Genomic DNA, 16304 nt, shown 5'->3' with positions numbered 1-16304 from the left:
CTTAATAACTAATTCTTACTGACTAACTTAACTTAACAATAATTAATCTCCACCTACCAGAGTCTTCGGGGATCGTTGCTGGAAGCCTGTTACTAGCCACGTTACTTTACCTGAGACTTTTTATCTTTCCCGCGTGCCTCGTAGGTTCTAATCATTATTATTATCAATTACAGAACAGAAATGAATTATTAACTAAATTTAATTTAACGCGTGGGATCCGCCGAGGACCAGACACTCTCAAGTGTCACAATATATATATATATATATATATATATATATATATATATATATACATACAAGTATATCATAGCTATTGCACTATGGTAGTCTGCAAAGCGAAGCATCAGCAGAAAATATGTTGTTTAACTTATGTTTGTACTATCTTGTCATTTTACATTCGTACATGACAGAGTAAACTAAGGTCTAAAGAACTATTAATAACAACGTAAACGTGTGATTAATTTTAAAATGACATCAATCAATAAATACATCTATGATGAGCTTATACAATTAGTGGTGTTTATACGTAATAATAAGCCTGAATTGACAGTGGCGTTTCCGGACGACCGTTTAAAAGTATGGCAATATCTTTCAGAAGAAACCGTGTTATTGTTATTAAAACGTATCATTTTATTTACGCCTGCCGGTATAATAAGTGATGCTTATGAAAATGGTTTGATTTTTTCAAGTGCTAAAATTATGCATACTGTGTGTGGTTGTTTAAGAAATAGTAAAAGAAAGGGGGCTAAAAGGCTTTCTAAATTGATGACTGCTTATGGTATGTACGACTATACATTTGAATATCACAAATTTTAATAATTAGTTTAGCGGTTTTAAAAACTATTGTGCTGAATGTTTATCTTTATATTATAGACCAACATTGTAAAGAAGATGTTTTAGCTGCTCTTTCTAATAATGACAGCAACACCATAAATAATGATGATGACGATGCAAAAGCTGCTGAATCGTCTACTGCTGCATCGGGTACTGCTCCTTCTTCTTTCAACATAGAGGTGCGTTAGAATGGTATTTTAACATGCCCGAATGATTTAAATTATTTTACAACAAATTTTTATAGCCTCAACCCTCCACTTCTTACTAACAACGCGAAGATGACGGTAATTGGCTCGAGTGTTCGAAAAAAACCTTTTCAGTAATACTACCCCACGAAATAAAGGATCAGGCTGGTTGGGTACACGTTGACCGAGGAAACCACATATCTGTTGAATATATTCCGGAGATAATAGACAGCGATAATGATGGTGATGATGACAATGACACTCTTTCTGTTTTATCATGCGATACATGCAATGCTGAAAATGAAAATGAAATGGAAAATGAGGATATTGACTCTCTTGCACAATTAATACCTGAAGAAGATGAATTTTATATGAAAAATTTCGGTATTGGTGAACAAACAAGCCACGAAGAGCAAGAATATAGACTTCGCGTAATAGCTGAAGCCCGTATGGATGTCTCTTCTGATTCTAAAACGGAGAATAGTGAACCTCAATCCTTAATAGGTAAATTAAATTTTTAAACTGATACCCTATTTCATTAGACCAATATCTATTATTTCCGTAGATTTTGTTAACGCATACCTTAACGCCGATCATGTAGAAGAATAAATTTTAAAACAAGTAAGCCAAACAGGTATTTTGATTTTTATAGTTAAAGATGTATTTATAATATTTTTACAGGCGATCAACGAGGCGGTGTTTTAACCAGAAGGGCACGTTTGAAAATCCAAGCAGCTAATCAACAAGCACTCTCACAACGTTCTGAAGAGAATAATTTTTGGAGTGTTGAGCCACCAGGCCAGCGTTTTATTATTGAAAAAGAACACTCTAAACATTTTAAAAAATTCGGCGCAAAAGGGGTGGAGAGCGTTATTCGTATCTTACAACCACCTACAAATACCAATAAAGTTCAATGGCTTGAAGGTGGTTTGAGAGACATTATAACGCATATTACCTCGAAATGTAGAGGTCATGATTATGTGGGGTTTACAATCAACAGCGATAAATTCACGTCAGGACCCGTATGGTCTCGTTTTAAGCAAGCTAACGCATATACGCCTGACGATCTAGGCTTATTACTAAGTAACGTAGCACAAAGTGCCGGTACTATCACAACAGACGATCAATTAGTCATTACAGTCTCTACTGTAGATGGTATTGAAGGCACAGGTCGAAAACTTTTAACGCATCAATATATTTACAAAAAATCTATAATTCCTATCAATAATAACGATAATTTATGTTTACCGCGGTCATTAGTAGTTGGTCGGGCCTACGTTGAAAGAGGTGAAATACGTACAGGTACGTTACATCGGAAATGGAAATCAATCACCGATAATAGATGTACCCTACAAAAAAAGGAAGCGTTGTCTTTGGTTCATAAAGCGGGTGTTAAAATTTCTAGTAAGGGTTGTGGTATCGAACACGTCTTTACTTTTCAAAAATATTTTGAGCGGTCGGGTATAGCTATTGTAATTTATGAATTTTTAACTCTAGGTAAAGGTGACAAACCTATATTTGACGGGCGCGAAACTGTTCAATTAACTTTTGGCTGTATACAACATGTTATATATATATTATACTACGAAGATTCACAACATTTTCAACCAATTGTAAATTTAACAGGGGCTATAGGTAGTAAAATGTTTTGTAATTTATGTAATATAGGTTATACAAGGGGTTCAGAACATAGATGTTCTAAAAGATGCCCTCGTTGTAAACAAATACCTGTTTGTAATTATGTATGTAAACGCATTTGTACATTATGCAATAGGTGGTTTTCAAATAACAAATGTTTTGAAAACCACCTTGTTAAGGGTTCTAGTAATTTACGAGGGAAAAGTAAAGATACCAGCGTCTGTGAAACAGTAAAAATCTGTACTGTATGCTGCCGTCTAACACGTTTGGGCAGTGCAAATCCTCACGAATGTAATATCGTATTTTGTAGAGTATGTAACAGTAAAAGACCTATTAATCACTATTGTTATATGTCACCATTAATGGTAAAAAAGTTACCAAAAGTTGTGTTTTTATTTTATGATTTTGAGACACAGCAGCATAACCTCGTTAAAGGCTCTCGTGATACATATTTTCACATTCCTAATTTATGTGTCGTACAAAAAACATGTTCTTATTGTTGTGATGATAAAGATGTTTCAGATATTTGCAATTTTTGTGGTCAACGTGAATTCCTTTTTGATAAAAATCCTGTTGAAGAACTTATTAAGTTATCATTACAAACTTATAACGGTTTTACAAAAGTAATTTGTATTGCACACAATGCTGGTAGCTTCGACGGACAGTTTATTTTACGGTGTATGTTAGAACGTAACAAAGCTCGTTTACCTAAATTAATACTAAACGGTACTAAAATTATCGTGATGACTCTGGGGAATACTATATTTTTAGATAGCTTAAATTATTTGCACATGCCCTTACGTAACTTACCTAAAACTTTCGGATTTGCTGGAGAAATAGAAAAAGGGTTTTTTCCACACTTTTTTAATACACCTGAAAATGTAAATTATATAGGCCCTATGCCTGATATAAAATATTATGCGCCGGATACAATGCTCAACACCGAGCGTGATTGTTTCGTGGCATGGTATAATGAAAAAAAACAAGCAAATTATATTTTCAATTTCCAACAAGAGTTCAAGTTTTACTGCCAAACAGACGTTACGGTTTTACGCCGAGCTTGTATGTCGTTTCGGGAATTGTTTATAAAATGCGGTAATGTTTGCCCGTTTGCTGAATGCACCACAATAGCATCAACAGTTTCAAAAATATTTAGACGAAATTTTCTTAAGCCTGATACGATAGCTATTTTACCGCCTAATGGGTGTTATAGGTGGCGGTCAACACAATCTATTAAAGCTATTTCATGGCTGATATTAAAAGAATACGAACTAGGTTGTCAAATTATCAATGCCGCACGTTGCAAAGAATATCGTTTAGAAGGGGGTATAGCTGTTGACGGTTATTATGTAGATAGTAAAACTAATGAGCGCATCGTCTTACAGTTTCATGGATGTTTTTGGCATGGATGTTTATCGTGTTATCGGGTGAATCGTGATAAAGAATTAGGTAAAGGCGATACTATGGATGAGCGATACGAGAATACTTTAGCAACTTCCGAAAAAATCAGTCGTTTAGGTTATAAATTAATAGAAATATGGGAGTGTGAATATGATAAACTTTTGTTGAGAGATCCAGAAAAAGCTAGCTTTTTACGGTCACACCCTTTGCTTGATAAACACCCTTTGAATCCTCGTGATGCTTTTTTCGGGGGTCGCACTGAAAATTTTATACAGTTATACGATGCCGAAGAAGGAGAAAAAATAAAATATGTTGATGTTTGCTCACTTTATCCGTATATTTGTAAGACAGGTAAATTTCCTATAGGTCACCCTAAAATTTTTACGGGTGATGAATGCTTGCAACTTATTAAAGAGAATAAGGATCTATCTGATATCGAGGGTCTTGTAAAATGCACAATTTTGGCTCCACGCGACCTTTATCATCCCGTATTACCATGTAAACTTCATAATAGGCTTATCTTTGCCTTGTGTTATACATGCGCTTTATCTTTAAATCAACATGATTGTGATCACGATGAGGATAGCCTTAGAGCGTTTACAGGCACATGGGTAGTTGATGAAATACGTAAAGCAATAAGTAAAGGATATATTATCATTAAAGTACATGAGATATGGCAGTATGAAATAGCGCAACATAATCCGGAAAAGGGGTCAGAGGGTTTATTTACTGATGATATAAATATGTTTTTGAAAATTAAAACAGAATCAAGCGGGTACCCTAAAGATTGTATTACTGAGCAAGAAAAAGATGCTTATATTGCTGAATATGAAAAAGCTGAAGGTGTAAAACTAGACAAAGAAAAAATTACGAAAAATGAGGGCTTACGAGCTGTAGCTAAATTGAGTTTGAATTCATTATGGGGAAAATTTGGACAACGGGAAAATTTACCACAAACTGAAATTATCACTACTAGAGCCCGATTAATGGAGATGTTAACAGATAGTCAGATTGAAATCACGGGGTTTCTACCGGTAAATGATAAAACAATATATCTAAATTATATAAATTGCGCGGATAGTGTAACAGCTTCACCTACAACGAATGTTGTTATAGCTGCGTATACAACAGCCCAAGCTCGCCTAAAGTTATATAGTTATTTAGAAAACTTGGGTGAACGTGTATTATATTGCGATACAGATTCTTGTATTTACATTTCTAAAGATAATCAATACGAACCCCCAACAGGTAAATTCTTAGGCGATTTAACCGATGAGCTAGAATCTTATGGACCTGGTAGTTATATATCATCATTCGTAACAGGCGGTCCTAAATTTTATGCATACATCGTCCGTAAAACAGATGACAGTACTAGCGAGGTGTGCAAAGTTAAAGGGATAACGTTAAATTTTGAAAACAGTCAAAAAATCAATTATAATACAATCAGGTCTTTTATATTAGGTGATAATACTGAACCTATTATAGTTAAGTTTGACGCTATAAGACGTACGCTTTTTCATGATGTAGTAACGCGTAAAGAATCAAAGACAACAAAGCTACAATATAAAAAGCGTAGGCTTACTAATGAACATCGGTCTTTACCATTTGGTTATTTAACGTTATAAGCAATATGATAAAATAATTATAAATATATATAGTCTGTTTGAAATTTGATATATTATTTCTATATTAAGTATTATGTATGTATATGTATATGAAAATGTATTAGTTTTGTATATTTTATAAATAAACGTATATAAAAATGTGTTGAAGTTTTCGTATACTTTATGAATAAATAAATGTGTGGCATCAGCAGTAAAATATTTTTATAATTTACTTTGTATTGGTAATTATGGTTCAACCTATATAAGTTTTTAGATCAAAAAATATTTTACTCAGTTGTGTTTCATGATTACTCGTTATTCAGTATTTATAAAGACAATAGTTAAAAGTATAATAACTTTATAAAGTAATGGATATTGTTATTGATGTTCAAGGACTATTTGATAATTATGACAACTTTTGTGTAAAGGAAATTAGTGTGGTTAGTATTGACACAGTTATACAGGATCACTGGGTAATAAAATCACCTTTTCCGTATAATAAACTAACAATAGAGGCTAAACGGAAAAATGATTTTATCACGCGTAATGTACACGGCATAAAATGGTGTAACGGCTCCGTTATTTTTTCGAAAATCGTGTCTATTTTAACCTGTTACTCTGAAAAAGCGCGGTTTATTTATGTACGTGGACAAATCAAAACAAAATATCTCGAGCAGATATTAAAAAGAGAAATAATAAATTTAGAAGAGGATGCTGCTGAATGTCCAAACTTTAATTTTTTAAAAAAAAATACTAAAACACAGTGTTCTCTACATCATTCTCTAAAGCAGTGTTGTACAGCTAAAAATTGGAACTGTTCTTTAAATCAAGCTGTAAGTTTACGTAATTGGATTATCGAAGAGCGCTCAAAACCCTTCATATAAATTTTAAATATCACTACCACAACATCCCAGCCATAATCTGTGTAATGGACCCTTGCTGGAAACATCCATGGACTTCAATTATTTGCGGTCCAACCGGTTGTGGCAAAACAGTTTTCGTAAAAAAATTTATGCAATACTTACAACAAATGAGCGATACTAAATTTTCAAGAATAATATTTTACTATGCTGAGTGGCAACCAACATATAAAGAATATCCTAACTTTGAAAAAATTGAATTTCGTGAAGGTTTACCTAATAATAACGATTATAGTTCTGATAATAATGCTAAATTAATTATTATTGATGATCTGATGCGTGAAGCCGGAAATAATACCGTTGTTGATCTTTTTACGAAAGGTAGTCATCATAAAAATATTAGTGTAATATTTATTACGCAAAATATATTCCATCAAGGCCGTGGTCAGAGAGATATTTCATTAAATTCAAACTATTTAGTGATTTTTAAAAATCCTAGAGATCGGTCACAAATACAACATTTAGCACGACAAGTGTGTCCAGAAAATCCTCTTTTTTTGCAAGAAATATATTATGATGCTACAGTTAAACCGCACGGCTATCTTCTATTTGATTTGAAACAGGCAACACCTGAAAATTTTCGTTTCCGAACGTGTATTTTTCCTGATGATAAATATCAGATTGTATATGTTCCTAAAAAAACTAAATAAGTAATAATTTGTATAATGGCTTTAACTACTCTGTATAACAGCATTGGTTATCGTTCAGAAGCGTTAAGAATACAAAGTTATTCGCAATGGCCTGACCCAACGGTATCTCCAGAAAAACTAGCAAATGCCGGTTTCTATTATACGGGAGAAGGTGATAGTGTTAAATGTTTTGAGTGTGGTATAGTAATATGTCATTGGCTTCAAACCGACAACCCCGTGAGCGATCATAGGCGCTGGCAATCAAATTGTCGTTTTATTCGCAACGTGCCTTGTGGTAATGTGCCAAAAGACGTGGATCTCAGTACAGTGTCGCCCGTAGAGCAAAACACATATCGGCCACGTTACGGTGATGAGTTTAGACCTGGAGCCGTACCGTATTCAAGTGGCTAAAGCAATATACACCGTAATATTACAAACAATAGTCGAATCGTAATGGCAAAGAAGTTACCTCTCGGGAAAAAAAAATTAGTTGTATTACAGGCTATATGCTCTATGCCTAAAGAACAGAGACAAGCGGTTTTACGTAAGGCCGATACTGCGTTAATAAGGTGTATTTGTGAGTGTGCTTTAAACATCTTACAAGGTACTGTTGATTTGAAACAACAAGAAAAACAAAAATTAAAACGTCACGCGCAAGTTTTGAGAAAATTAGCTTCACCTAACAGTAATCTGCAACAGAAAAAGAAAATAATTGTTCAAAAAGGTGGTTTTTTACCACTTTTTTTAGCACCTATACTCGGCACCTTATTATCCAATCTTATATCTAATTAAAATGGAGTATGCACGTAAAATGGTACTGGTTCCTGAAAAAACAGTTATTACCGCCGATACTGTAACAAGTGCGAGTGAAAATTTAGCGGATGTGTCTACACCGAAAAAGCAAAGTATACAAACTACAGGAACAACTTTATCGAGGCTGGATAGTGAAATGTATCGGATACTATACTCTGATACATATCCAGACGATCGCGCAAAATGGTCTGCTTATTCACAAGTGTTAGAAAAGTATTTAAGACTAATAGACGCTGACAAATTTGAACCGATCAGTGAAAATAGTTTATATCATCATAGTAAAAGACCCCTTATTGAAAAAACCGGTGATAAGGATTTTTCAGCTATTAATAGTACAATTATTGAAAGTGTGCCGTCTAAATTTCAAAATAAAGCGAAATTATTGCTAAAGAAGTTACAAAAGCTACCTGATGATGTTATATCATGGGATTCTAATGGTTTAGTAACTATCAATAATGAGCCAATAATAGAGTCAAATATTATTGATCTTATAAATCACGCTATGCGACACAGGAAAAATACCCACGCTATTGGTCAACGTCAGTTTTCCAGGATTCTTCGTACAACACATGTACCTCGTGAATACATAGGAAATCATAATTTATTTCATTCCCGTGATATATCTGCATCAACCCCAAGGAATTCATTACGACAGTCCTCTAATAATAAAATTACGGAAGAAAGTAGCTCCAGCATTGAAGATAATATCAACAACACAATATTAAATAAAACTCAGTTACGTTTAGACACGTCTTCTGAATACACACCAGACTCGGATAATCAACACGGGAAAGGTGTTTCACAATGCAAGAAAATAAAATGGGTGAAGTTCAAATATTTAAAAAATTAGAAAAAACTTACTATAACCCCGCCCATTTTGCTGGTTTTATTGGTAGTGTTAATTCTTTAAAAAAGAGTATTGAATCGGATCATACATCGGAATCATTTAAAAAAAGGAGTGTTCAAAAATGGTTGGAAAAACAAGAAACTTACAATACACACCGCATGAACAGACACAGGTTTGAAAGAAGATGTTATAATGTGTCAAGAATCGACGATGTGTGGGAGGCCGATTTAATCGATGTTCGCAATATTTCATCATACAATAATAATATTGGTTATTTATTGGTTGTTATTGATGTACTGAGTAAGTTCGTTTGGGTAGAACCGGTAATTAATAAATCAAATATTTGTGTTGTACAAGGTTTTAAAAAAATTTTGAAACGGGCATGTTCACGTAAACCACGATTATTACAGACAGACAGGGGTAAAGAATTTTTGGGTAGCTTATTCCAAGAACTTTTAAAAAAACAGAGTATAATATTTAGAACAGTTAGAAACCCTGATGTTAAAGCGGCTGTTGTTGAGCGTTTCAACAGAACTCTTAAAGAGAGACTATGGCGGTATTTCACACACGCGCGTTCAAAGAGATACGTTGAAGTTCTACAAAAAATTGTTCACAGCTACAATCATGCGAAACATAGTGGCATAAAAATGGCTCCATACGAGGTTAACAAAGAAAATGCTGAGGAGGCATTTCATAATTTACAAAAACGGTATGTTAAAAGAGCTGTACGACAACCTAAATATAATGCTGGTGAATTGGTACGCATCAGTAAAGCGAAAGCACCGTTCGTGAAAGGATATGAAAGCGGCTGGTCAAAAGAAATTTTTAAGATTGCGTCTGTCTCTGCATACAGGCAACCTATAGTGTATTTATTAAAAGATTTAAATAACGAGGCGATAGACGGTATTTTTTATACTGAAGAATTATCCCGTGTCCAGTAAAAATGGCGAATGTGCGTGATAATTTTTACGTTGTTCTACCTAGTAACAGTAGTATGCTATATTTTCCTGAAAACACAACCACAAGATTTGTTACAAGGTTATCACATACTATAACACTACCTGGTGAATGGGAAGTTGGTTTAACAGAAATGCAAACACCTATGACTTTTCTTCATATTACACAGGATAATGAAGACAGTTATTTAGGTATAATTAATTATATAAGTCCTACAGAGGAAAGACTTCCCGAAGATTGGGAATCCAAAGTAATTTTAGGTAATGCACCTTATGGCGTGTATAAATCTATCGAAGCATTATTAGAGGCTATTCATAAACAAAAAGAGTTCTCTGATCATATCAAATTCGAATACGATTCAAGTGGATATATTACGGCGTATAAAGTATGTACAGGTGAGGATGTAGTACACGGTCTAGAAATTAGTGAGAGGCTGCAGGTTATTTTAGGGTTCAATCCACAAGACTCGTCGCCAAAAATAGTAGAAAAAAATAAACCATACAGAGCCACCAAACCTGCTACTCTGAGTGCTGCATTACCAGGTACTATTTACGTATATTCGGATATTTGTGAAAATTATATAACCGGTGACGTTCAGACACCGCTGCTAAGACCAGTACCTCTTGATATTGACCATTACAATTACGGCAGCGTAAAAATAAGCAATTTCTCACCACCCCGCTATATACCCGTTTCACGCACACAATTTACAACGATTGAAATTGATCTGAGAAACGAATTTGGTAAACCTATACCATTTGAAAGTGGGACATCGTCAGTAACGTTACACTTCCGCAGAGTTAGTTAACCTAAAATAATGACGCATTACGAGCTGATACAATACGGGTGTGGTAGCCGTGACTACGATAGTATTCATCAGTTTTATATAGGCACACCTTATCAAAAAGGTCATGGTATTGGTAGTTTTCTTGGTGGGCTGTTTAGGAAAGTACTACCGTTTTTAAAAAGTGGTGCCAAAGCTGTGGGGAAAGAGGCTGCGCGGTCGGGTGTGAACATAGCTTACGATATTTTAAATCATGACGTACCTATTAAAGAATCTTTTCAAACACGTGTCCGTGAATCGGGTAATAATTTAAAACGCAAAGCTCAGCAAAAACTTGATAGCCTTATGACAGGATCGGGGTATGTGCCGAACCAGTTGCTAAATAGCGGCAGTATAGACTTGTTACCAGTTAAAAGAGGTCGTGTAGTGAAAAAGAAACGTAGTAAAAAAGGTTCTAAACCGCAGTTAAAAAATAATAAGAAGAGAAAATCTCACAAGAAAGCAACCCTGAAGAAGAAGACGGGACAGAAGAAAAAACGGAAAAACACGGTCAAGAATACTAAAACAAAACAACGTAGTGTGTATGATATATTTCAATAACTGTTTATAATGGCTTTTTTACATATACATTCATGTGAATGCGCAAAATCCGAGTTGGAGTTGTTTTCATTACCGCCTACACAGACAGCGATTGAAAGTTCTCAGTGGGTTTATTACAAACCAATTTCATCATTAACAGATAATTCACCAATTGAGTTTGTTGTTCAAGGGCAAGGTGATGAATACATCGATCTTGCTCATACAATGCTCAGCGTTCGTGTAGCTATAAAACAAAATGCACCAACAACAGCAGCAGCAGCAACAGCATCAACACCGACACCAAAAGTAGGTCCTGTAAATAATTTATTGCACTCCATGTTCAATCAAGTCGATGTATTATTCAATCAAAAGCCCGTGTCAACGCCTAATAATTTATATGCGTACAGAGCGTACATAGAAACGTTATTAAACTACGGTTATGATGCTAAAGAATCACACTTAACGACTGTGGGATGGGCTGAAGATACACCTGGTGAATTCGATGATATAGCCGATGCTAACGCTGGGCTTAAAAATCGCCGTTCTTTCTTAACTTGTGGTAAAACTTTAGATTTTATTGGCCATTTACATTGCGATGTCTATAACCAGGAAAGGTTTCTTATAAACGGTGTGGAGATGCGCTTACGTCTAACAAGATCTCGTGATTCGTTTTGTCTTATGGGTGGTGTTGATAGTCAAAACTGTACTCTTCATATTCAAGAAGCTAGCTTAGTTGTGAGACGAGCTAAAATTTCGCCGAGTTTTTTACTTGCACACGCAAGAGCTCTAACTAAAACAACAGCAAAATATCCTATAACGCGTGTAGAGGTAAAAGCCGTTTCAATTCATACAGGCGTTCATGGTGAAACAATTGATAATGTGATATTAGGTCAAATACCTAAAAGAGTTATTCTAGGATTCGTAAATAACAAAGCCTTTAACGGTGATAAAAGTTTGAATCCTTTTAATTTTCAACATTTCAATATTAACTATTTATCACTTTATGTCGATGGGCGCCAAATACCTACAAAACCATTACAACCAGATTTTTCAGCCGGTGGTCAATATATAGATGCTTACCACACTGTTTTTTCTGGAACAGGTGTGCATTTCCTAAATGATGGTAATACGATAGATCGCTTCGATTACCCAAAAGGGCATTGTTTATTCGCTTTTGATTTGACAGCCGATTTGTCCGCAAACAGTAATTCACACTGGAATTTGATACGTCATGGTAGCGTTAGAATAGAAGTGCGCTTTGCTGAAGCTTTAGAAGCAACGATCAACTGTATAGTATATGCTGAGTATGATAGTGTTATAGAAATAGATGCTTCCAGACAAATATCTGTTGATTTTACCGGTTAAAATGCTGAATTAGCAGTAAAAAGAGTATAAAGGCAGGCTGCGAAAATTTTTAAGTTAGTACCCAAGTAAATTTACTTCTGAGCAGTTGTGTCTAGAAACATGATGAATGTTGTAGTGGACATTAACGGCTTTTTCAACAATAATTGTGAATTTTTACCTAAAGAGATCGCTTGTTTAAGTTTGGAAGCAAGCGTCATTGGACACTGGATACTGTCTTCAGAATTTGATTTTTCACTATTGAATATAAAACGGCAGAAAGAAAATAATTTAATTACAAAAAGAAGCGGTGTGCATTGGTATGATGGTGAATCTGTTGTAAGATACGTATACGGTAATTTACGAGCGTTTACCAGAGACGCTTCAAACGTGTACACTAAAGGTGCCGTATCTAAAAAGTTTTTAGAGACTCTCCTGTGTCGTGTTGTAATAGATATAGACAGCATTCAAAGCGCTATATCCTTTGAGAGCCAACCACAGGCCGATATTGTATGTATGTTGCATAGCACTCGCGTATCAGCGGGTACGTTAAAAAATAACCAGTGTGCCTTATCACGTGCCTACATTCTGAAAAAGTCGTTACTCGGCGAAATAAACAGTGATAAAGCCGGTGAACGAGGGTCCTATTTAATTGAAATACCTATTGATCAAAACATTTTTCAAGAATGCACAACAGACAGTACGCATGATCAGCAAAATTGTTTTCTATGTAATGAACACTGTACAGATATTCAAGGCTCTTCAGTACATTCCGGACCATACAGTAGGTGTATATCCCGCGGACAAGATTCCAAAAGTATTGACGAAACCGATCGCTCTAGTTATTAATACAGATGGCTACAAACAACCAGGGCAACACTGGGTTGCCGTCTACATTAATCGACACGGCCAGGGATGGTACTTCGATAGCTATGGATTACCTCCAATCATTCCAGAACACATTAGATGGCTCAGAAGAAACTGTACCCAGTTCACTTATAACAATCAACGACTCCAACAGGAAAATTCTCAAGTTTGCGGCCAATATTGTATCATGTATTTGCATAATATGTCTACTCATTCTACACTCTCTGAATTTTTATCAATCTTTGACGCGCAGTTCCGAAAAAATGATGAAATTGTAGAAGATTATTATAACGCCTTTATGAATATTAAAAGACAACGTAGAAATAACGGGTTTATTGGTGGAAATATTTCAATACATTATAATCAATCATGTAATCGTAATATTCTATAAAAATTATATATGTAATCATGTAAACAACTAAATATTCAATAAATATTATGCTTAATAAATATATCCAAGAGTATAAATTATTTTAAACCATGCCCAAATACTATTATTATTTTGACTTTTGTTATTATTACGATTATTATTATGGTTATTATTATTATTATTATTATTATTATTATTATTATTATTATTATTATTATTATTATTATTATTATTATTATTATTATTATTATTATTATTATTATGCTTATTATTATAGTCATTATTATTATTATTATTATTATTATTATTATTGCTTAAATTTAAATTTAAATCTGAGCGAGCGGACACAGCACATACCGCTCTATCCCCCACCACCGCTCGATATCCCCCTCCACTTTGGAGTGGGGTCCGCTATAGTGGCAATACTACTACTGACGACCTAACTTCCTGTTTTAAGTTTGGCCGTCAGCATAATAAAAATTCGTACATTTTTTGTCTCCATTTTTTTCCGTGTAAATTTAGTGACTAAAGCCAAAAGGGCATATAAAAATATAAATCCTTTTGATATTAGTAACGCGAAATAATATTACGAGTAATAAATACAGTTAAAAAAATAACTAATAATGATAATTATTATTCTGTTACAGCTTCCATTTCATTGATAACACCCTTTTCAACACTAAAATCATACTGATAATCTTCACTCATGATTCGTGAAATAAAATTTGAAATTTCATCAACACGAAGTCTATCTAATTCAGGATCTTTATCTAATTCTTTATTCAATTCAAATGGAATAATACTTAAATAAGCTTGAGTATCACCTAATATATTTTTATCAGCAGAAGTTGTTGGTCTTGATCCTGGTAAAGGTGGTACTGGTTGATTGATCATACGATCACCACTCAATGCTGGATACAATGCACCTGATCCTGATGGTAAATTTCCACCGGCATCAGAACCCGGGAGATTTGGTGCAAATGGATTTACTTGTTTTTCAATTAATATGTAATCATCATTTTGACTTGTTGGTGATATTTCCTCAGTTGATTCTGTTGGTGATTCTTTATTTTTTTTCTTTCCAAAAAACCACGACATTTTTAACTGCAAAATATAAATATCAAATTAAGTAAATTTTATATAATTTTAACTAATAATTGAATTAAAAAATTACGTAGAGCAAAAATTAATTATTTAATAATTTTATATAATTATTCAATTAAAAATAAAATCAATTAAGTAATTATTTTAATCGAAAATAATCTATTCTAAATTTCGATAATTTAATAAAAACACATTGAATCTTATAAATATTAAATATAATTTATAATCCTAAGATAATATTCTATTTGATGCAAAAATATAAAACTGATTAAATAATTTTTAGTCCGTTATATTTAAAATACAAATATATATATATATATATATATATATATATATATATATATATATATATATATATATATATATATATATATATATATATATATATATATATATATATATATATATATATATATATATATATATATATATATATATATATATATATATATATATATTACTTATTTATAAAAATAATAAAGTTAATTGGAACACATAACAATTTGTTTTGTCATTAAACACTTGAATCTAAAAATAAAACGAGAAAGAAATTTTTATATACATTGATATTAATAGGTATATAATTGATAAATATAAAGAAAATGATGACTCAAATAATAAATCATACACGCAATTATTTGTTTAAATATAAATTAACTTACGTGAAAATGATAATTTTTATCAATAATAAGTAACTTTTAATAGTAAAAAATATTTTATCACAATATATATGATGACATCACACTTGAGGTTTTAATTAATTAAAATGTATGAAATTAATTAATTGTATAGCTGTTCCAGACAAGTAATTATTAATTTGTCACTATATGACAAAATAAAATCAAACAGCTGACACTAGTACGTTATTATTCTCCATGTCTGTCTCGTTACTCGTAACTCGTAATCATTTATATATAAATATATGACATATATGATTTTAAAGGTTATAATTTAACGTCACAACGTTAGTCACGATTTATTTTATTTTTTATATGCTTTTGTTATTATTTTTTTTTTTAAATAAATTTCATTGGCAATTTTAATTTATTTTGAAATTTAAATCTCAGGGATTTAATTCTTTTCTATTTAAAAAATTTTTAAAACAATAAATTATAATTACTATCGAAATAATTTGCGGGAAAGCTATCGATTGTACCAACAATCGATTCTTGTTAGTAACAATAATTATTATTATTATTAAAAAATAGGAACCAACAAAAATGAAATTTATTTAAAAATTAAATTTTGATTTTTCATTTCCGTCATCTATTAAAATAATTAATTTAATTAAAAAAAAGATATCGATTATTTAGATAATCGACTTTACTATCAGTCGATTTGATGAAGTCAAATTAGTTACTATTTTTAAAATAAATTAATTTTAAATTATTAATTAAGAATTTTATTAAATAAAATTGATATTCAAAAAAG

The 16304-nt window shown here is 32.6% G+C and overlaps 5 protein-coding genes across 5 annotated transcripts in view; 4 read left to right on the top strand and 1 right to left on the bottom strand.

Moving 5' to 3' along the window:
* The window catches only part of LOC130668534 (transmembrane protein 222), a 21597-nt gene extending 7040 nt beyond the window's left edge, over nucleotides 1-14557 (top strand). Inside the window, exon 5 of the transcript XR_008990036.1 lies at nucleotides 14417-14557. The gene's annotated coding sequence lies outside the window, so the exon portion shown is untranslated. The remainder of the gene's footprint in view (nucleotides 1-14416) is intronic.
* On the top strand, nucleotides 1112-5765 carry LOC130668532 (uncharacterized). The gene is made up of 2 exons (XM_057470869.1): nucleotides 1112-1523; nucleotides 1701-5765. Exons 1-2 carry the CDS (start codon nucleotides 1331-1333, stop codon nucleotides 5681-5683), a joined length of 4176 nt encoding a protein of 1391 aa, XP_057326852.1. The 5' UTR covers nucleotides 1112-1330; the 3' UTR covers nucleotides 5684-5765.
* LOC130667347 (E3 ubiquitin-protein ligase XIAP-like) lies at nucleotides 7248-7622 on the top strand. Its single transcript, XM_057468859.1, has one exon. The coding sequence runs from the start codon at nucleotides 7248-7250 to the stop codon at nucleotides 7620-7622; it is 375 nt and encodes a 124-aa protein (XP_057324842.1).
* On the top strand, nucleotides 11222-12556 carry LOC130667345 (uncharacterized protein F54H12.2-like). Its single transcript, XM_057468858.1, has one exon. The coding sequence runs from the start codon at nucleotides 11222-11224 to the stop codon at nucleotides 12554-12556; it is 1335 nt and encodes a 444-aa protein (XP_057324841.1).
* Nucleotides 14197-15977, bottom strand: LOC130668535 (uncharacterized). The gene is made up of 2 exons (XM_057470873.1): nucleotides 15536-15977; nucleotides 14197-14873 (listed from the first exon to the last, which is right to left on the bottom strand). The coding sequence occupies exon 2, from the start codon at nucleotides 14865-14867 to the stop codon at nucleotides 14403-14405; it is 465 nt and encodes a 154-aa protein (XP_057326856.1). The 5' UTR covers nucleotides 14868-14873; nucleotides 15536-15977; the 3' UTR covers nucleotides 14197-14402.
* Between the last annotated feature and the right edge of the window lie 327 nt (nucleotides 15978-16304).

This window comes from Microplitis mediator, chromosome 5, assembly GCF_029852145.1.
Source record: "Microplitis mediator isolate UGA2020A chromosome 5, iyMicMedi2.1, whole genome shotgun sequence".
NCBI classification, from domain to species: domain Eukaryota; kingdom Metazoa; phylum Arthropoda; class Insecta; order Hymenoptera; family Braconidae; genus Microplitis; species Microplitis mediator.
This window is presented reverse-complemented; position numbering and strand designations above follow the sequence as displayed.

Coding starts and splice junctions, on each gene's coding strand:
- LOC130668535 (XM_057470873.1), bottom strand. CDS start 14,867: ATGTCGTGGTTTTTTGGAAAGAAAAAAAATAAAGAATCACCAACAGAA.
- LOC130667347 (XM_057468859.1), top strand. CDS start 7,248: ATGGCTTTAACTACTCTGTATAACAGCATTGGTTATCGTTCAGAAGCG.
- LOC130667345 (XM_057468858.1), top strand. CDS start 11,222: ATGGCTTTTTTACATATACATTCATGTGAATGCGCAAAATCCGAGTTG.
- LOC130668532 (XM_057470869.1), top strand. CDS start 1,331: ATGGAAAATGAGGATATTGACTCTCTTGCACAATTAATACCTGAAGAA. Junction 1,524..1,700: donor TGAACCTCAATCCTTAATAG/GTAAATTAAATT, acceptor ATATTTTTACAG/GCGATCAACGAGGCGGTGTT.